Genomic DNA, 23,102 nt, shown 5'->3' with positions numbered 1-23,102 from the left:
CATAGTGGTTCATTTCATTTAAATGTCGACGGGTAGTTTGTGCTGACATTGATGCTCAATGAGCCTGAAGCACAGCTTGAATTTCTTTGGGACTTGTTTGGGGCTGCTTATCCACCTCCGGACTATTCTGTGTTGCAACCTTTCACAAATTTTTCTCTTCCGTACACGCCCAGGGAGATTAGCTACAGTGCCATGGGTTGAAAACTTCTTGATAATGTTGCACACTGTGGACAAAGGCAAATCTAGATCTCTGGCGATGGACTTGTACCTTTGAATTGGTTGATATTTTTCCACAATTTTTGTTTTGAAGACCTCAGACAGTTCTCTGCTCCCCTTTCTGTTGTCTATGCTTAGTGTGGAACACACAAGGCAAAGACTATATGAACTTCTCTCCTTTTATCTACTTTCAGGCGTGGTCTTGCTTGAAACAATATTATTTATACACAATTTGGAAAGGGTGCCAATCATTTTCTCCAGTCCATTTTTGGAGTTTTGTGTGGCATGTCCAATTTTCTTTTTTTCCTCCGTTTTTGTTTTGTTACAATACACACAAAGGGAATTAACGTGTATAGCAAAATGTGTTACTGCAATACTTTTCTGTGATACTTGATTTTCTGGAAACATTTCTGGGGTACCAACAAGTTTTGGCCATGACTCTAAGCTGGGCATATATTTTTTAGTATGAAAGCTACAGAAATGTCAAATAGTAAATAACTATTTTCTTTTAAATGCATCACCAAAACTTGTCTGCTCAAAACAGGTCATGAGTAGAGCTGGACAATGAAATGTTAAGAATTCGGGCCTGCATTCAAATGTAATATCCAAATGGAGATATACTGTATGTGTGCTTCAGCAGAACGGACCTTGTAACCCAACAGTGTCTTGAAACAGGGAAACAAAAGATTCTACAGCAACACGTGGGTGAGTATAGCTCTTTATTGAAGTTAAAACAGAGAGGTAGCCATCAGGGCCGGTCCTAGACTTTCTGCTGCCTGAGGCAAAGATCGTAAAGGCGCCCCCCCCCCAATATTTCTACATAACATGAGCGGCGGCCGGCGGCAGCCAGCCAGCCTTATCATCATCGACACGTCGGCGGCGCTCGCTGCTCAGTGACTGACCGTGACAATCAGCCGCAGCCAGGGCAGCAGAGCGGGCGGCAGCCACCGCCATCAAATCAGCAGGCTTAGGCACTAGGCAGCGTCACCAGCATGCAGCCTTGGAGGAGACAGGAGAGGCCGCAGAGCTCAGAGTCATCGGACTCGGAGGCCGGCGGCAACAGTGCAGTTTCTAGGCTAAAATGCACCCAGGGCGAGGGTGTAAAAATTGCGCCCCCCCCCCCCCACGGTATAGGTAACCAGCTATAGGTCCCCCCCGAGTATAGGTGGCCAGGCATGGGTGAGCCAGTAAAGTTGCCCCCAGTATAGGTTAGCCAGGTAGTTGCCTCCAGTATAGGTAGCCAGTATAGTTGCCCCCAGTATGTTAGATAGGCAGGCACCCCCCCGGTATAAGTTAGATAAGTAGGTGCCCCCAGTACAGGTTAGCTAGGTAGGTGCCTCCAATATAGGTAGCCAGTATAGTTGCCCCCAGCATAGGTTAGATAGGTAGGTACCCCCAGTATAGGTTAGTTAGGTAGGTGCCCCCAGTATAGGTAGCCAGTATAGTTGCCACCTGTATAGGCTAGCTAGGTAGGTAGGTGCCCCCAATACAGGTTAGATAAGTGCCCCCAGTATAGGTTAGATAGGTAGCTTCCCCCCAGTATAGGTTAGATTAGGTCGCTGCCCTTCAGTATAGGTTAGATTAGGTAGGTGCCTCCAGTACAGGTTAGATTAGGTAGGTGCCCCTAGTATAGATTAGATAGGTAGCTGCCCCCAGCATAGGTTAGACAGGTAGCTGCCCCCCAGCATAGGTTAGATAGGTAGCTGCCCCCAGTATAGGTTAGATAGGTAGCTGCCCCCCAGTACAGGTTAGATTAGGTAGGTGCCCCCCAGTATAGGATAGATAGGTAGCTGCCCCCAGTACAGGTTAGATTAGGTAGGTGCCCCCCAGTATAGGATAGATAGGTAGCTGCCCCCAGTATAGGTTAGATAGGTAGCTGTCCCCCAGTATAGGTTAGATAGGTAGCTGCCCCCCAGTACAGGTTAGATTAGGTAGGTGCCCCCCAGTATAGGATAGATAGGTAGCTGCCCCCAGTACAGGTTAGATTAGGTAGGTGCCCCCAGTATAGATTAGATAGGTAGCTGCCCCCAGCATAGGTTAGACAGGTAGCTGCCCCCCAGCATAGGTTAGATAGGTAGCTGCCCCCCAGTATAGGTTAGATAGGTAGCTGCCCCCCAGTACAGGTTAGATTAGGTAGGTGCCCCCCAGTATAGAATAGATAGGTAGCTGCCCCCAGTACAGGTTAGATTAGGTAGGTGCCCCCCAGTATAGGATAGACAGGTAGCTGCCCCCAGTATAGGTTAGATAGGTAGCTGCCCCCCAGTATAGGTTAGATAGGTAGCTGCCCCCCAGTACAGGTTAGATTAGGTAGGTGCCCCCCAGTATAGGATAGATAGGTAGCTGCCCCCAGTACAGGTTAGATTAGGTAGGTGCCCCCCAGTATAGAATGGATAGGTAGCTGCCCCCAGTATAGGTTAGATAGGTAGCTGCCCCCCAGTGTAGGTTAGATAGGTAGCTGCCCCCGAGTATAGGATAGATAGGTAGCTGCCCCCCAGTATAGGTTAGATAGGTAGCTGCCCCCCAGTATAGGTTAGATAGGTAGCTGCCCCCCAGTATAGGTTAGATAGGTAGCTGCCCCCCAGTATAGGATAGATAGGTAGCTGGCCCCCAGTATAGGTTAGATTAGGTAGGTGCCCCCCAGTATAGGATAGATAGGTAGCTGCCCCTAGTACAGGTTAGATTAGGTAGGTGCCCCCCAGTATAGGATAGATAGGTAGCTGCCCCCCAAAAAGGTTAGATTAGGTAGGTGCCCCCCAGTATAGGATAGATAGGTAGCTGCCCCCAAAACAGGTTAGATTAGGTAGGTGCCCCCCAGTATAGGATAGATAGGTAGCTGCCCCCAAAACAGGTTAGATTAGGTAGGTGCCCCCCAGGATAGGATAGATAGGTAGCTTGCCCAGGTAGGGGCCCCCTCATAATGGCGGAGGGGGGAGCCGGAGCCGCGGGGAGGGCAGCCCGACCTCTCCCTCCCTCTCCCCGGGCCGCCCTCCATGCTCCCCCCTCGGACTTTAGGCAGCAGAGTTAGCGCGCAGGGAAGCGCTGCTGTACACAGCCTGTTACTCACCTCCCTGGATCCGATCGCCGCTCCCGCCCTGCTGGTCTCCTCTCTGCCTAGCCGGCTGATACACACACGTGTAAACAGGAAGCAGCGTGTGTAATGTATCAGCGGCTACATTGCAGAGAGGAGACCAGCAGGGCGGGAGCGGCGATCGGACCCAGGGAGGTGAGTAACAGGCTGTGTACAGCAGCGCTTCCCTGCACGCTAACTCTGCTGCCTAAAGTCCGAGGGGGGAGCATGGAGGGCGGCCCGGGGAGAGGGAGGGAGAGGTCGGGCTGCCCTCATCGCGGCTCTGGCTCCCCCCGCTCAGTCACAGCCACTTCATCTGGTGCCGCCCCTCCACTTCCTGCCGCCTGAGGAACCCGCCTCACCCCGCCTCATGGGCGGGCGGGCCGGCCCTGGTAGCCATAGACAGCAACAGACGCTGTTTCGGACTTGTGGCCCTCTTTCAAGTCCTCACGCGTACAGCTGGACAATGACATTGTAAGAATTCTGGCCCGCATGAAAATTTAATGCAAACTACAAGTTTGGAATTAATTGGACCAATCAAATGCACTTCCTGACAAACCTGACAGCTCTAATCTGCATATAATAAGCATTAAATCTGCATGCAAGTCTGACCTGTTAGCATCTCATAGATGTACGATTAGTGGTCCCTGCTCTTCTCTGTGCATACTGTTAGTTCAGTTTGCCATGTTCTACAGTTTTGCACGTCAAGCCCTCCCTCATTTAATGGAGGTGTTACATGGCTTTATGTGTGCTACCCTGGGGATATCTTAGTTTTATTGTGTGTTTGCTTGCTCTGACATGTTTGTTCCTCACATAAAGTTTACAAGTTTGATTAACCATCATTTTTCTTTTCTGCTTTTGCCTTACCTGGCTGCCACCATGCTCCGTGTCTATATAACGAGGCATCGGGAAGCGAGAGTGAAGTATTTCCTGTCCATCATCCATGGGGGCTTGCAGCAAGTGTCGGAAATTCTCATACTCTGGCATGTCCTGGTATCCTGCCTTCCTCCACTGGGCAATAGTCTGTGAATAACCAGTCATTAGGAAAGAGGTTAAACTTTACCATGCTTTATTCATAAGCAGTGACAATGCCTTGAAGATGGATAAGGACTGTATAGCTCTAAAACAGACTTACCTCCCCATGGTAAATAAGGATCTGAAAAAAGGTGTCCATAAGGAGGATTCTATCTGGAAGAATACTACTGCTGTCCAGTAGAACAGGCTGTAAACACACAAATATACAGCATTATGAGCACACATTTGACCCTTCAGTTCTTGTTACAAACATTACAGTACGCCTTTAAATTAAACTGCACCTGTAGCCAAAACCGCTGGTGGGACCCTCTTAATCTTCGCGGTTGCACACACATCAGTGTAGGAGTACGGCCGCACTGCGCGCAGGTGCCAGTGGTTTCGAGCCTGTGCAGTTGCACTGAGCCACTCGTACATAAAGAAAAAGCCATGGACAGCGGCTCTGTACTACTGCAGAGGAATGATCCCTAATTTGTGCCTGTGCAGTGCAACCACGCTGGTAAACGGAGTGTACCATATTAATGTTAAAGATTGTTTAGAGCAGGGGTCTCAAACTCAATTTACTTGGGGGGCCGCAGGAGGCAAAGTCAGGATGAGGCTGGGCCGCATCAGGAATTTCACAATCGCGGCACATCGCCGCCTCTGCCCGCCCCTCTCACTCTTCCTTCACAGAGAGGGGCGGGGAGAGGCGGCGATCCGTGCGGCGATTGACGTCAGGAGGGGCAGAGCTGAAGCTGAAAGCTCTGCCCCTTCCAGGAAATGCCGGCGGATTGCCCCCCAGGCGATTTGGGGCTCAGCAGCACTCGTTTAGCGGCAGGGATGCGGCGGATTACTTGGGAGCACTGAAGCGAACTATAAGGAAGCTTTTGCCTGTGAGGGCCACAAAATATTGTATCGAGGGCCGCAAATGGCCCGCGGGCCGCGAGTTTGAGACCCCTGGTTTAGAGGGTCACAGAACATTGCAAGGAGGGGCGGGGGGCTTAGGAAGATCAGAGCAGCCTCTGGGTGGCCATGTAGAGGCTTCCCCCTGAGATAAGCATCTAACTTTTTTTTACCCTGACTACAGGTACCTTTTATACTACAGGAGGCAGAAGATCAGCAGGATAATCAGTCCATATACACTGTTCAAAGGTAAATAAAATCAGCAGCTTCCATATGCCTCTTACTACAGGGTCACTTTTAGGATCGATATGTAAAAAAACAAACACATAATTTACATAAATCACCACAAGGGGGAAGTGGAGATATTCATAGTGAATTTCAGTGAATAGAAGGCAGTGTGTAAATAAAGTATAACGTATATATGTTCTGTTCACTTTTCTTTATTGCAATATATATTCTTATTATTTTGCAAATACCAGAACCAGTTATTAATACTATACATGCCACAGTGCTTGTACTTTATATTTTATAATAAAAAATATAGAGAAATTAATGAAATGAAACTCACTCCCTTTACTCATAGTGGATCATCTGCCAAAGTACTGTAACTAGTCACCACTGGAACATTTCACAAGCAATAATAAATGGTCACCTAACGTTATGGACAACTTAAAAAAGTTTTTAGTACAAATACTAATATAATATTGCACAAAGATTTATAACAAAAGTCTCATCTTAATTAAAGGGTCTATTAAAAGGGGTCAAGACTGCCCACAATATACTGTGATGAAGAAAACAGATATAACAGCAGACAAAAAGAGAGGGTGGAGGGTGGGGAAGGGGGTTGGGGATTTAAAGCGATAAAATAAAAAATCCTATACATCTACAATGTCAAGAATAATATAAATGTAAAATTATGACTTGTATAAATGGGGTCCCGTAAAGGAGGTTTGAAATACCTGATGACCCAATTTCAGATGTTGGCATGGTAAGTCAACTATACTGTATGTATTATAGTTTTCTTTAATAAAATATTTTTGAAAAAAAAAAAGAAAACAGAAATAATAGTGCAGTCATAGGCTCCACCGTGATCTGATGAAAGAAATAATTATGCACAGCTGATACTAACAGTAATGCCCGTTTACATTACCGGGGTGTTAAAACTATTCAACAACAACAACAACAACAAATAACATTTGTAAAGCGCTTTTCTCCCGTGGGACTCAAAGCGCATAAGCATGGCTCCGACCATCGTGGTACAGGGGAAGAATTTTATAAATCTGGAAATGCCAGGCTAAACAGGTGGCTTTTCAGTCTGGATTTGAATAGCTCCAGGGATGGTGCTGTCTTTACTGGGTGTGGTAGGGAGTTCCAAAGAGTAGGGGCAGCATACTATTAAAACTATTCAGCTAGCCAACACCACTGATTATTTTAGCAGTCAACATCTGTAGAACTTCTGATCACCTGGATATGCAGTTTTCAGTGCAAGTAACCCATGTTTAAGTATTTTTTTTTAAACTGTACAGTAGAGTCCCAGTTATCTGGCAGAGTGGATTGCCCTATACTAGACTGCTGTATTTCAGGTTACTTGAGAGTCTAAGCAGCCGGCAACACTCCTTTCCCCCCAAAAGCCCTCTATTCCATCTTTGCTGAGATGCAGGCAGAGGTAAATACTTACCAAAGCTTGGGGCACCATCCTCTTCTCACAACTGCTAGCTGTGCTGTTGCATACACCATACAGCTCCTGATGCATGTTGCATGACTATCGGGAGCTGTACGGAGGACGCAGCAGCACAGTCACCAGCTGTAAAGGAAAGAAGAGGACAGCACCCAAAGCTCTGCTATATATTTTCTGCTCTGCAAATCTGGAATAAAGGGAGAGAGACACGCCCCCCAAGGCCCTGGGTATTTGCTGGTTACTTGAGAGTGCTTTTTGCTTGAGTTCTGGATAACCAGGGCAACGCAAACAAAGTACTACAGTAAATACAGTAGAATCCCGCTACTGTATTTACTGTAGTACTTTGTTTGGGTTGCCCAGGTTTACGACAGGTGTACTTTAGGGTGAACATTCAGGCATTGTTTTCTCAGCCAGGTAAAATAGTTTTGACTTCTATTGACTTTTTTATGACAGCAGCTGAATTGACAAACTGTTTGCCTGACTTATTTGCATAGATAACAGTGCTACTTTTTCAAGACTTGCCGTGCAGGAAAACAGAAAGGAACCCCAGAAAACTTGTTAGTAGGACTAGTATTATATGTACCTATGTTTATCTCATCATATCACTACAGGTACATTTTAAGGGTCCTACTGTTTCCTGATGCTTTTTTACAGGAATCTGTCCACTGGTGCTGTTGTAAAAGAAATTGAAGAAGTGTCTTTAGCCTTTCAGCTTGGGTGTTTATGCTCGCCACTTCAAATCACTAAAATTAGGGGAAAGTGAATAGGTGGCCGGGCTGGTCAATCAAATATGCTTCCACTTTCTGCCCATAGATTCTTTTACTAGAAGAGGAGAGATGCAGTAGTCATATCTGAAGAAGAATTTGAGACTTCTTTAGTGAGGCTGAGGTAGTGGGTGAGACAAAAAAAACCCTCACTTGACTGCAGAGAAGCATCAGGGACCCGCTGGAACCTCATGGGCAAGGTGAGTATTTGAGTATAATATTGATGTAATATACGGTATGTGTATTTTTAATATCTAGAATTCCACTTTAAGTATGTTATGCAAGGGGGAAGAAATAAGGGCACATCATATAAGAACATTAAACATATCCACTGTGTACCAAACCAAAGATGAACAATATTGATTTGACCAGAAATAAAGCTGGATCTTGAGTAGCGGCAGACACTTGTACAACCACACAATGCTTCTACAGAAGTGCGGTCACTGCATTGTGGTCAGAAGGTGCCTGTGCATTTATGGAGGCTGAGTGTAAACACTGCCCCAAGAAATGCTACTCTCTGCTCCTGCTGAGCCTGAGGTTAATCATTTTCATAAGCAGCATTACGGGAAAGCAAAGCCCTGCATCATTAAACAGCACATTAGTGGTTTGGTCTGAAGAATATTAGTCACAGATAGAAGGTAAATATTTAACTGCATTTCACCCAAGCAATCTGAATCTCTCCACTGCGGGTTACTTTACATGGGAAGACGAACTTTATATTGGTCTCTGACACTCAACCTAAAGCCATACATCCAAAACGGGAACAATAAACATAGCATAAACTAGTTTATAGCACCAAAGATCTTCCCATAACCCTCCCCGAGACATCGCTGAATGAGTTCTGTACATTACAGCAGTAGATATATGAGAACATGCCAAATGCATGACTCAAATTTCATGCCAATATATATAAGAATTCCAATATAATGACAGAGTTGATGAGAATTCTACTGCTACTCCTACTCGAAATAGTTTGCATCCTAAACCAGACAGCCACTACAGTTCAACTTCTAAACGCGGACAGACGGACGGACACAAACACACACCAAATATGTATATATAGCAGAGGCTGGATAGTGTAGTGGCTAAGGGCTCTGCCTCTGACACAGGAGACCAGTGAACTCTTCCAGTTCAGTAAGCCTGCACCTATTCAGTAAGGAGACCTTAGGCAAGACTCCCTAACACTGCTACTGTCTATAGAGCGCGTTCTAGTGGCTGCAGCTCAAGCGCTTTCAGTCCACCAGGAGAAAAGCGCGATATACAGTAAATGTTCTGTGTCATATTTTTACATATCAATTTATTCAGACTTATTGTGTCAATTTTGAACATCTTTGTATCCCACACATGTATTCAACTTTTCCCCAATTCTGAAAAAAATGACTGAACATTCAAGAAAAAAACTGAAAAGCTTGGGTTTTTAAATCACACAATTGGCAATCTATACTGCATCAGTCCATTTTCTGATACTTTTATCATAAATATCAAGTTTCTTGTAGTTGGCAAGCAGGTTTGCACACACCTCAGGAGGTAATTTGGTCTAAGCCTCTTTGCAGATCTTTTCCAAGTCAGTAATGTTTTGAGGGTGATGTTCAAAAACTCAAACCTTCAGCTCCATTCACACATCATTGGATAAAGGTCTGGACACTGGCCAAGCCAGAGACAGGTAAAAAGGCCATAGGCTGTAATGTAAATTACGGCTATTGCGAGACTCAGAGGGTAATTTAGATGAAGACAAAAGACGGAGCCCAAATTACAGAAAAAAAACCTTTGACTATCATCTTTATGCAGATGACACCCAGATCTACCTCTACACCCAGGCACGTGCACAGGGGGGTGCTCTGGGTGCCCAGGCACCCCCCTTTTTAAAATCTTCAGAACAGGCCCCACTCGCGATGTAAAATAAGCGCCGCCCCGACCACGATAAGCCCCGCCCACCCGCGGGAAGCTCTGCCCCCGCCCGGGACACTTTCAAGTGAAGAGGCCCAGTGTGGCATACTGACCTCTCCCTCCACCTAGGACCCAAACTGACCTCTACCTCCCCCAGCACCCATAGTGACCTCTCCCTCAACCTAGTACCCAGTGACCACTCCCTCCCCTAGCACTCAGTGACCTCTACCTCCACCTAGGACCCATACTGACCTCTCCCTACCCATTACCCACAGTGACATCTCCCTTCACCTAGGACCCACAGTGACCTCTTCCTCCTGCTAGCACCCACAGTGACCTCTCTCTTACCCAGCACCCACAGTGACCTCTCCCTCCACCTAGCACCCACAGTGACCTTTCCCTCCACCTAGCACCCACAGTGACCTCTCCCTCCACCTAGCACCCACAGTGACTTCTCTCTTACCCAGCACCCACAGTGACCTCTCCCTCCATCTAGCACCCACAGTGACCTCTCCCTCCACCTAGCACCCACAGTGACCTCTCCCTCCACCTGGGACCCACAGTGACCTCTCCCTCCCCCAGCACCCACAGTAATCTCTCCCTCCACCTAGGACCCATAGTGACCTCTCCCTCCCCCTAGGAACCATAGTGACCTCTCCCCTCCCCCAGCACCCACAGTGACCTCTCCCTCCTCCTAGCACCTGCAGTGACCTCTCCCTTCACCTAGCACCCACAGTGACCTCTCCCTCCATCTAGCACCCACAGTGATCTCTCCCTCCACCTAGCACCCACAGTGACCTCTCCCTCCACCTGGGACCCATAGTGACCTCTCCCTCCCCAGCACCCACAGTGACCTTTCCCTCCCCCAGCACCCACAGTGACCTCTCCCTCCCCCAGCACCTACAGTGATCTCTCCCTCCACCTAGGACCCATAGTGACCTCTCCCTCCCCCAACCCCCACAGTTACCTCTTGCTCCACCTAGCACTCACAGTGACCTCTCCCTCCCCAGCTCTAGCAGTGATCCTGCCTACCCCAGCACCCACACTGACCTATCCCTCCCCCAGCACCCACAGTGATTTTCCCTCCCCCAGTGGCTACCCTCCTGTCCCCTGAAGCACCCACAGGGACCTCCCATCCCAAATGCAGCACCTACAGTGACCTCTCCCATTGCCAGCGCCCACAGTGGCTTCTCCCAACACCCAGCATCCACTCCCTCCTCCAGTAACCACACTGACTTCTCCCAGCACCCACAGTGGCCTACCCTTCCCCCAGCACCCACACTGACCTCTACCTCCCTTAGCAGCAACTATGCCATTCATAGCAGCACCCATAGTGACCTCCCACCCCCTGCACCCACAATGACCTCTACCTCCCGAGATCCACAGTGATCTCCCCCAAAGGACCCACAGTGACCTCCCTTTCCTCCAGCACCTATACTGACCTCTACTTTCCACAGCACCCACAGTTACTTCTCCCCCAGCACCCACAGTGACCTACCCTTCCCCCATCAACCACACTGACTTCGACCTCCCCTAGCAGCAACTATGCCATTCATAGCAGTACCCACAGTGACCTCCCACCCCCTGCACCCACAGCAGTACCACCAATATTTAGCACCCACATTACACTCAAGCAGTAACCCCCACTATAGCAAGTACCCAGTACTTGCACCAAGCACCCTGCACCCAATACTCACATCCGGCCTCAATATGGCACTTAGTACTTGCATCAAACAGCCACATGACACCCAATACCTGCACCCCTTCACCCTATAGCTGGCACCCAGTACTCACACCTACATGGCACAGCACTTGCACCCAGCTCTGACATGATACACTCACTACTCACACCTGCACACAGCCTCCACATGGCACCCACTCAAGTAACCAGTACTAGCACCCGAAGTACCTACACTCAGAACCCACGTGACACACAACACCCACCCAGAGCTAGCACCCAGTGCAGGCATGGCACCAAGTATTTGCACCTATGTGATACCCAGTACCTGCACCCAAAACCCACATGTTTCATCTGCAGTAGTTCCAGTTGCACTAAGCCTCCACTTGGTGCCCAGCACCCACACCAAGTACTCACATATGGCATCCAGTACTTGCACCCAGAACTCAAAAGGGACTGAGTACCTGCAATCAACACCTACATGATGGTTGATACACACTCATACAGCCAGAATCCACATGACACCCTGTGCCAGCACCCAGAACCCACATGGCACCCGTCATCTGCATTCAGCAGCATGACAATCAATACCCCCCTAGCCAGAAACGAAGGGGGGAGGGGAATGCGGGGGAAGGCATTGCCAGGCCCCTTTTTTAAATTTGAGCACCCCCCACTTAAGGACCCTCTGCACGGCCCTGTCTACACCCCTGACATATCCACCACTACCATGGACAAGGTCTCCTCCTGCCTATCAGCCATCTCCCCTTGGATGTCCACTAGGTTCCTGTAACTACTGTAAATCTGGACAAAACGGAATTTATGATCTTCCCACCCCGGCCACCCCTGAACCTCCCACATGTGCATGTCACTGTTAACCACACTGCCATTCGCCCTACCTCTTAAGCCCACTGTCTGGGTGTCACCCTGGACTCCGCACTCTCCACTTCCCACATCCAAATCCTCACAAAGTCCTGCAACTTCCACCTTCATAACATTTGCAAGATCCGCCCTTTCCGAACCTCTCATCCATGCCCTCATAAGTTCCCGCCTTGACTACTGCAATGCCCTTCTGTCTGGTCCCCCTATGACCCGAATTGCCCTGCTGCAGTCCATCATGAATGCGATAGAAAGAATTATCCACTCCTCCCATCGCTCCACCACAGCGGCTCCCCGCTGTGAATCCCTCCACTGGCTTCCTATCCAGTCCAGAATCAGATTCAAAATACTGTGTCTGACCTACAAATCTGTCCACAAAACCTGTCCAACCTACATTTTTGATCTTACTCAGAGGTACACATCTAGCCGCTCACTCCGCTCCTCCAATGAACTTTGCCTGACCGCCCCCCGCATCACCCAGTCCCATGCACGCCTCCAGCACTTCTCAAGAGCTGCCTCAACACTATGGAACTTCCTACCTCCTCCCATTAGGGCAGCCCCCTCCAACATCTTCAAGAAGGCCCTCAAAACTCACCTTTTCACTCTGGCCTATTACCCCTCACAAGTGCTCTAAACCTGCAGCGGAACTCTGGTCCCCTACCTTTCGTGTCCCTGGATCTCCCTCTAGATTGTAAGCCTTTGGGCAGGGTCCTCCTCCTTTTGTGTCCTACCTGATCATGCACCTCCATTACTGTGCACCCAATGCATTTCAATAAACTCAACTTGCCTAATCCCCATGTTCCCATCCAGTGACTAAGCATTACCTTGTACTCATACTGTGCTGCGTGATCTGGTTTTCTTGTATTCCTGCATTGTCGTATTGCTGTAGGTCACCCCTAAATATTGTCTGTAACCTGAACTAATGTCCAGCGCTGTGTAATATGTATACTTTATAAATACAATAAATCAAACAAACACAGAACATTTATATTGCGCTTTTCTCCTGGGGGACTCAAAGCGCCAAAAATAATAATACAAATAATAATAAAATAATAAATAAATAATGTGCAATTTGGCCCCTATTAAAACTTAGCAGCCAAACTGCATCTTACCCCTAAGTCCATGGCGGCCTGGAAGTGGAATAGTGATTAATGCTGCTGGGAAAAGTGCAATAGCAGGGAGATCCTCTCTTCACTATCACACTGCTCCCAAATTTCCCAGAGCCCTTTTTGCATGTATGCGTCTAAGCCACTCCAGGACCTTTATGTGCTTCTTGTGCCACTCCTTTGTTGCCTTGGCCATTTATTTTGGGTCATTATCATTCTACACAAGGCTTAGCTGTATAAGGGCAAAGAGGTATGTTCGTGCTGGAGCCACATAGCCCTGTGCATTGTCTGCTTCTCTCCTCAACCCCACCATCACTCTTGACTTGTGGCTACAGTCAAATTTTTAGACAGAAAGAGGCAGGCTTGCACCAATGTTCCCTCCTATCACCATCCCATTTACTCCTCTTCCTGCTCGATCCACTCCCCTTATGAGGACACTCAGACGTGTCAGCTTTGCAGGGTGAGTGGCCTTGATACACTAACAGGCGCTAAGTGTTAGCGCCTTTGTGAAAAGCCACATTGTGCCCCCTAAGTAGCTTTGCACGCATTAACAGTCGCGCAAAGCTACTTCGCGCACAGCCCTGCTCAGTGCGCACGCAGTGCAGGTAATAGTGCGTACCCGCTGCCCCTTAACGTCGCACCCGCTGCCCCTTGGGCGTGCAACGAAAACGGTGCATCGAGTGCCACTGAAACGGCGCATCAATAAGCTGCTTTAGGGACACCCGATGTGCCGTTTGAAGGGGCAGCGGTTGCGACGTTGTCACACCGCGCACTATTACCCGCGATGCGCGCGCACTGAGCGGCACTTTATTCATTGTTTGGGCGCAAACCACCTAATGCCCAGGTTTGCGCCCATTACCTGTTAGGGCTCACTAACTGGCTTAGCGCCGGTTAGTGAATCAAGCCCAGTGTGTATGTTCATTGATATGAAGGAGCAAGAGGAAAAAAAAGTCATAAAATTAAAACCAAGTCAGCAGCTCAGGTGATGCTCATATAGAAAACTAGCCATTGTCAAGTTTATTGGTAAACGGTAGGACCATAATTAGTGCCTGTGTATATGCATCTATACCAGCAGCGGTACCATTTTGTGAATGTCTGCCATAAGCCACAAAAATAAGTGATTTGCTGAATGAAACCAAAACATTCAGATTCTTTAAAGCTCTAGTTCAGAGACCTCCTTTTCTGATTGTTTATTAATATAGTTTATGTTTTCTAATGCATATAACATTACTAAAGATGTTTTTTGGAATAAATATACATGCAAAGCACCTGGTGCAGCATCTGACTGATGCTGGTCTTCTTGCTGTAGACCAGCAGTTGCTACTCACTTCCTCTACTCCTAATGAGAGAGTGTGAGTGAGAAAAAGGCAACTACAGTCTAGCAGCCAGCAGGGAGACATGGGTTCAGCAGGGAGAATGATCATTTCCTTCCTCCCCTTCATACAGAAATGAGGGGGTGGAAGAAATGAAGAGCTGGGTTTAGATTGCTAGAGGAAGGATAATAAGCTGAGCAGCTGCAAGTCTGCAGTGGGGAGACCAGCTAAAGTAAGCTGTTTAACCAGTGCCTTCACATACCGTACTTTTGCTGTACGAATAAAATGCACTAGGATAAAATCTTATAACAAACGGTAATATGTTTCACTGCATTCATAAATTGGTACATGATCTAGGCTTTAAATAATAAGCTTGGGGGCACATGCGTGGTGCGTCATGGGATGGAGCCAACTTCCCAGACCTCCGCACTTGAGCAGCGAAGAGCATCCAAATATCGCTGGATATTCGAGCCCCGCAGACTGCCAAACTAACTTCCCCCCTCCATGATACGCCCGGGAGCAGGCGGAACAAAAAGGAAGACAAATCGACAAAGACATCACCTGAAAAACCCTCCAGAAAATTTAAATCCCGAGCGGCAAACTAAACCAAGACGGCGGAGGAGGAGGCCGCAAGAAGTGCGTCATCCACTCCAGAGCGACAATCTCCCTGAAGCCCAGCGTCGAGTCAGGCCTCTGAGAACACTCCGGTTTCCCACAGCTCCCTAGAACGTATGGTGGACGTCATAAAGAAAGTTTTTCAAGCTGAGCTAAGAGAAGCAGTCAAAGACTTTACACAGCAGCTCCATGATCTCGGTACCACAGACAGGAACCTAGAGCAGCAGACAGACTCCATATAGGACACTCTTGCAACAGAAACTCAAAACGGACAAACAAACTTCCAAACTAGAAGCAATGGAGTATAAACTTGAAGATATGGAAAATCGTAATAGGAGGGCCAACATACGCATACGAGGCCTCCCAGAATCGGTGAGGACCTCAAACCAACAGCCTTGAACCTTTTTAGCGACCTCCTACCTCAAATTGATCAATCCAATCTCCGAATAGTGTGGATCCATCGGGCCTTGACGAGACCCCAGAATCCAGATCTCCCCAGAGATGTCGTACTCAAGCTGCAGTATGAAGAGGTACGCGATATGCTTCTAGAAGCCACCAGAAACCTAACAGCCCTTCGGGGTGTTCCAGTGACAGTCAAGCTGTTTGCTGACCTTGCTCCTGCAACCATATTACACCGGAGAGCAATGAGACCAATAACCCTCTCTCTCATCAAAGCTTCTGTCCGGTACAAGTGGGGCTTCCCGTTTTCTCTTATCTTCCAGCATAACGGCCAGTCCTACTCCTCGCGCACACCTGAAGAGGCGAGACGACTTCTGGAGCAAGCAGGTATACCACTTGAACCGATGACCCTGCCTCCGCTGCCCCAAAGATCATCCTAGCCGTCAAGAGTCTGGACCGAGGCCAACCGCCATCGATTGCCTCTATCAGATGACACTTCGCCGCCATCTTAGAACCTGCACGGCACACGCTGTCTTCCATTCTGTGAAGAGGAGCACAACTATTCTACCGATACTTGCACCATGTGTGACCCTTGGAGATAAGGTATGCTTTGACTTTTGAATCACCGGCACAGGTAACTTTATTATTTTTATACTTTTGGAACCTTACTGATCCCTGTGTATATTATTGTGGAAAACTTTGGACGTTAAAGAACTAGCAGCATATCCACCCAAAGGGCAACCCTTTTCGACAGAACTTATTCTAACAACGGCTACGCTCTTTTACGAACTGCCATTATCTCAATACATGCTAGAGGCCCGTGGCTTGCCATTTCCCCCATCCAGGACATATCTCTGGGACCTAACTGACCGTGGCATCTTTCATTTCATAAGCCACATCTATAATAATGCTTTAGCGTATTATCTGTGCAAGGTCCTAAATTCCTTAACAATAAACCGTTAAGTGCCTGCCAACACAACGATCAACCTGGTGAGGGGAACTGGGAGGAATGGGAGGGTAGCTGTTGAATTATACCAGCCCCTCTTGATTGCTCTTAGCCTCCTTACATTACATCAGACTTATCTCAGTTGTTCTAATGGCTCTCATGTCTACTGTAATGTAAACTACTTTTCCTATTTTAAATGGCATGCTGTATATAGTTCATCAGGGATACTGCCCACAACCCTTTTTCTAAAATAGATGATAATATTAAACCTCGGTAATATCTGGTGAAGAATCCGCCCAGCAATAACCTATGTTTATTATGTCATGCTTGCTCCTCGCTGCACGAGTCAGTTTGTGCTGTCCCACACTAGATGAGCCGCACTGCCAACTTATTGTTATGGCTGGCAATGTACCTTGTCTCTCAGAGGTTGTTTACCTCACCTGGAGTCTTAGTACTCCAATGTTTATGTTATACGTGTTGTTATGTTGACGTTCCACACTCACCCTATGACTTGGTTGCACAGCAGGAACAGACTAAAAGCATATTACAGAATTTTAACATATCTTGGCATTCCCCCCTTATCTAGTTAAAATGACAACTTTTAATATTTCTTATAACGCTAAAGGACTAAATTCCCCAACTAAGAGAAGAAAGGCCTTTCTTGATTACCAAAAATGCAATCCTGATGTTATTTGCATACAAGAAACACACTTTACTAAAACTTCCATCCCCAAGTATTTCTACAAAAATTTCCAACGCTATTTTGCCTCCTCTGCAACCAAGAAACATAGAGGAGTTTTTACTCTTATACAGAATTCTCTACCATTAAGAATTGATAAGACCATAGAGGACGAGGAAAGCAGGTTTCACATGATAATTGGTTCTATACAGGATGCTGCAATATGCCTTATAAATGTATATGCCCCACCTGACGCACCTATACCTGCAATTAAACTAGTTCTATCACACATTTCAAATATTAACAATACAAGGATAATTTGGGCAGGTGATTTCAACATTGTTCCTAATCCTTCAACTGACAAATCTGGCGCCACTCTCACGTCGAGACAACACTTGCTTGCGCGTCAGCTCACCTCGTTACTAGCTTCCCATCGATTGGTTAATACTTGGCGGGAACATAACCCTCAAAACAGAAGCTATACGTATTATACTACGGCCCACAAAACCTACTCACGCATATACTTAATATTATTCTCTGCAGATTTGATTCATAATCTTTTATATTCTAGGCACAAGGTCTCTGCCTGGTCCGATCACGATATTGTAAGCACAACTGCTGAATCTTATCTACGCCCCAAGTTCGCTCATCATGTAGACTGAATGAGGGAAACCGTAAATTCGGGCGCCTGAGGCTAGTGGACAAATCGGGCGCCGCCATTCACTCCTATAATAAATATCGTTTAATGGGCGCCCGATAGGAAAAAAGGGCGCCGGAGAAAAATAACGTTTTAAAAGCGGCGCCCGGAGACTTAATGTTTTATTACTGTTTCTCATGATTACACATTATTTAATGATTTATACATTTTTAAATTTTATTTTTAAACGAAAAACAGTACAATATTTTTTTTCAAACATTATTTTTAAACGAAAAACAGTACATTTTTTTTTAACATTATTTTTAAACGGAAAAACCAACAGGGGGGTCTTAGGTTTAGGCACCAACAGGGGGGTCTTAGGTTTAGGCACCAACAGGGGGTCTTAGGTTTAGGCACCAACAGGGGGGTCTTAGGTTTAGGCACCAACAGGGGGGTCTTAGGTTTAGGCACTAACAGGGGGGTCTTAGGTTTAGGCACCAACAGGGGGGTCTTAGGTTTAGGCACTAACAGGGGGGTCTAGGGGTTAGGGGTAGGTACAGGGAGGGTTACTTAGGCACCAACAGGGGGGGTCTTAGGTTTAGGCATCAACAGGGGGGTCTAGGGGTTAGGGGTAGGTACAGGGAGGGTTACTTAGTAATTTTTTTTTTTAAACGTTATTATACGTTTCACTATTTAAACGAAAGATTAACGTTTTTACAATTGCCGATTTAATGCACATTATTTAATGATTTATAACTTTAAAAAACATTAATTTTAAACGAAAAACAGTACAATATTTTTTTAAACGTTATCCATGCTTATCGTTAAAAACCCGGCGCCCTTTTTTCCCAGCGCCCCTTTTTAACGTACGCCTGAATGAGAGCCTGCTGACTAATATTACTATTTGTCTTGACGTTGAGGAGCGGTTGCTAGAATACTTTAGACTGAACGATACGCAACACATCAGCCCAAATTACCTTTGGCTAGCACATAAACCATCCATCAGGGTTTTTTTTAATAAAAACTGCATCGCTCTACAAAAAAATCCAAATCAGTACAGGAACTAAACCTAGAAAACAAACTATGTAGATTGAAATTGGCCCACGCTGTAAACCCTTCCGTATATCTATACAAACAAATCCTGGACATATCAGCCCAAGTAAACATACTCCTTTCAGCCAAAACGGGAAAAGCAATCCACTGGACAAAATCTAAAATATATACGCAGTATAATAAGCCCAACACATGGCTAGCTAGGAAGCGAAGAGATGGCCACAACCTCAATAAAATTCTGCAAATTAAATATAAAAATGGAAATGTCACTTCAGACCCTTTAAAAATATACAACATATTTCTTAAATAATATCAAGACCTATACTCTAATTCATCAAGAAACCCAGACCCCTCTCCAATTGGTTCATTTTTGAGCTCCATTCGTACCCCTCACCTCAGACCACATAAAGCAGCAACCCTTAACCACCCTGGCGTTCTGATTAAATCGCCAGGGTGGCTGCGGGAGGGTTTTTTTTAAATAAAAAAAAAACTATTTCATGCAGCCAACTGAAAGTTGGCTGCATGAAAGCCCACTAGAGGGCGCTCCGGAGGCGATCTTCCGATCGCCTCCGGCGCCCAGAATAAACAAGGAAGGCCGCAATGAGCGGCCTTCCTTGTTTTGCTTATATCGTCGCCATAGCGACGAGCGGAGTGACGTCATCGACGTCAGCCGACGTCCTGACGTCAGCCGCCTCCGATCCAGCCCTTAGCGCTGGCCGGAACTTTTTGTTCCGGCTACGCTGGGCTCAGGCGGCTGGGGGGACCCTCTTTCGCGGCTGCTCGCGGCGAATCGCCGCAGAGCGGCGGCGATCAGGCAGCACACGCGGCTGGCAAAGTGCCGGCTGCGTGTGCTGCTTTTTATTTCATTAAAATCGGCCCAGCAGGGCCTGAGCGGCAGCCGCTGGCGGTGTTGGACGAGCTGAGCTCGTCCAGACCGCTCAGCTGGTTAATCTACCAATCTTAGAACTTGAAGTATTTTCTGCCATAAAGAGATTAACCCATTCAGGTTTCGTCGTTTTCACGTGAGAAATGTTCACCTCCCATTCATTAGCCTATAACTTTATCACTACTTATCACAATGCACTGATCTATATCTTGTTTTTTCCGCCACCAATTAGGCTTTCTTTGGGGGGTACATTTTGCTAAGAGCCACTTTACTGTAAATGCATTTTAACAGGAAGAATAAGAAAAAACGGAAAAAATTCATTATTTCTCAGTTTTCAGCCATTATAGTTTTAAAATAATACATGCCTCCATAATTAAAACTCACATATTGTATTTGCCCATATGTCCCGGTTATTACACCGTTAAAATTATGTCCCTATCACAATGTATGGCGACAATATTTTATTTGGAAATAAAGGTGCATTTTTTCCGTTTTGCATCCATCACTATTTACAAGTTTAAAATAAAAAAAATATAGAAATATTTCATCTTTACATTGATATTTAACCACTTTACCCCCGCGCGTACGTATTTCTCCGCCCCTTTTTCCATCCTTTAAAAACCAGGGACGGAGAAACACGTACTTTCCGCGTTCCCGACGCTGCCCGCGCTCCCGCTCGTAAACACGCCGCCCGCCGCTAGTAAAACCGCCGCCGCCCGCTCGCCCAGAGATCAATGAACGGGAAAATCCATTCCCGTTCGTTGATCTAAGCCCCGCAATGATCAGCTGCTCTCCTATGGGCAGCGCGATCATTGTGAGAAAAAACTCACGTGTCCATGCTCATTATACTTCCTCCAAGCTTCCGGAAGGAAGCTTGGAGGTCGCATTAAAACAAAAAGTTACTGTGGCCATCTTGTGGCCAAATAGTAAACTACACCCTACACATTTTTCACATACAAATAAATGACTTTTACACATAAAATTAACTCATTACCTCCCACACTCCCCATTTTTTTTTTTTTTGTAATTAAAAAAAAATAAAAAATGTACAATTAAAAAAAATACATAAATAGTTACCTTAGGGACTGAACTTTTTAAATATTTGTGTCAAGAGGGTATAACACTGTTACTTTATAAACTATGGGCTTGTAATTAGGTATGGACGCAAAACTGAAAAAAATGCACCTTTATTTCCAAATAAAATATTGGCGCCAAACATTGTGATAGGGACATAATTTAAATGGTTTTATAACCGGGACAAAAGGGCAAATACGTTTCATGGGTTTTAATTACAGTAGCATGCATTATTTAAAAACTATAATGGCCGAAAACTGAAAAATAATTATTTTTTTCCCCACATTTTTCCTATTTTCCCATTAAAACACATTTAGAAAAAAATAATTCTTGGCATAATGTCCCACCTAAAGAAAGCCTAATTGGTGGCGAAAAAAACAAGATATAGTTCATTTCATTGCGATAAGTAATAATAAAGTTATAGACGAATGAATGGAAGGAGCGCTGAAAGGTGAAAATTGCTCTGGTGCTCAGGGGGTAAAACCCCTCAGTGGTGAAGTGGTTAAAAAGTTTAGACCCTTAGGTAAATATTTACATTTTTTTTTTTTTTTTAATTGTAATTTTTTTTTTTTATAGTAAACATTTTATTTGGGTAGTTTTGGGAGGGTGGGAGGTAAACAATAGATTTAAAATGTAAATGTGTGTTAATTTTTTTTTTTTTTTTTTTTACAGGTGTAGTATTACTTTTTGGCCACAAGATGGCGGCCATGAGTTTGTTTACATGACGTCACTCTAAGCGTAACATACGCTTACAGTGACGCATCGGGAAGGGAACGGCCAGAAAAGGCGCAGCTTCCGAGAGAAGCTGTCGCTTTTTCAGCGGGGGAGAGGAATCAATGATCGGGCACCATAGCCCGATACATTGATTCCCTGGCTACCGAATCCGCGGCCGGGAGTGCGCGTGCACGCGCGCGATCGGCCGTGGGGGCGCGCGGTAGCGCGCATGGTTCCTGGACGTAGAAACTACGTCCAGGAACCAAAATAGGATTATAAAAAATATAAAAAGATTCTTACTCCATACCTCATTAGATTCTATAACACCATACTCGACGGGAAAGTTCCCTCCCCAAAATTCCTACAGTCGACCATTACTGTGATTCCAAAGCCTAAGCGAGATCACCTGGAGGTGAAGAATTATCGTCCAATATCTTTACTAAACTTGGACTACAAGATCTTCACCTCCATCCTGGTCACTAGACTTAAAGAGGAGCTGTTAGGTATAAGGTCTCCGAGAAAAAAAAACACATATATCAGTAGCTAAATATTGGCTGTACTTACATTACATATGCATTTCACTGTCCACGTTTGGATCTCACAGAATTTTTGTATAGTATTTGCAGAGAATGATGCTCCTGACAGCTCATGGCAGGTTCCAAGTTTGTCTGTCTCCTATGAAGCCAATTGTGTCATCATGTCCTCCCTGCTTCCTGATGATTTGACTCACAAAAAAGATCCTAATGGACAACACTACTGTGCAGTGAATATTAATTAGCCATGTGGCTAGGAACAATAGCAGACTCATGCAGTATACTCTGCCCTGTGATTTTTCAGTGCTGTGAGCTGGACTGCATTACAAGCTGCTGTAACATGAGCCTGTAACTTCTCACTAGCAGCCGAGGGGAGGACCCAAGGTGGGGAGAAGCAGCCCCAGAATGCTTTGCAGTATGTTATGCGGCCTCTCCTCCTTTTAAGAGCTTGGGAATAACAGCCTTGCTGTTCAGCACACATCAAAAGTAAGAGAGATTTTTAACTTCAGTATTGCCTTTTTGGCTTCCTTCTAAACTGTTTAACACAGGAGAATAGAGGTTTAAATTAGCTTTTGCAGCCTGACAGTTACTCTTTAAAGTCCTTTTTGCGTTGATCCACAGAGATCAAGTTGGGTTTATCCCGAACCGTCAAGCCCCTGACAATGTCAGGAAAGTCATCAACCTCCTTCACAGTGCCAACAATAAAAACCAACCTATTGCATTAGTGTCACTAGACATGGAAAAAGCGTTTGACACCATAAGTTGGCCTTATATGCTGGCATCTCTGAGAAAGGGAGGAATAGGAGGGAACTTCTTACAAGCTATATCTGGTCTGTACTCCTCACCCACTGTCACCCTTAAACTCCCACATCCCCATAAATATACAGAGAGGGACGAGGCAGTGCTGTCCCCGGCCTTGTTCGCCTTAGTCATCGAGCCCCTAGCAGAAGCCGTTAGAACTAACCCTGACGTCATTGGCATCCCAATAGCTGATAAACAATACAAAGCAAGTTTATTTGCGGACAACCTGCTGCTTACTCTATCATCCCCTCACACTAGTATTCCTA

General features: G+C 46.1%; 1 protein-coding gene across 1 annotated transcript in view; it reads right to left on the bottom strand.

Moving 5' to 3' along the window:
* SEC23A (SEC23 homolog A, COPII coat complex component) overlaps positions 1-23,102 on the bottom strand; it is a 223,734-nt gene that overhangs the window by 11,753 nt on the left and 188,879 nt on the right. Inside the window, exons 17-18 of the mRNA XM_068253444.1 lie at positions 4,419-4,505; positions 4,151-4,306 (exon numbers count right to left, since the gene is read on the bottom strand). Coding sequence (XP_068109545.1) covers positions 4,151-4,306; positions 4,419-4,505 — 243 coding nt within the window. The remainder of the gene's footprint in view (positions 1-4,150; positions 4,307-4,418; positions 4,506-23,102) is intronic.

The sequence above is a fragment of the Hyperolius riggenbachi genome, chromosome 9, assembly GCF_040937935.1.
Source record: "Hyperolius riggenbachi isolate aHypRig1 chromosome 9, aHypRig1.pri, whole genome shotgun sequence".
Lineage (NCBI taxonomy): Eukaryota > Metazoa > Chordata > Amphibia > Anura > Hyperoliidae > Hyperolius > Hyperolius riggenbachi.
The sequence above is the reverse complement of the archived record's forward strand: the minus strand, read 5'-3'. Positions and strand labels throughout refer to the sequence as shown.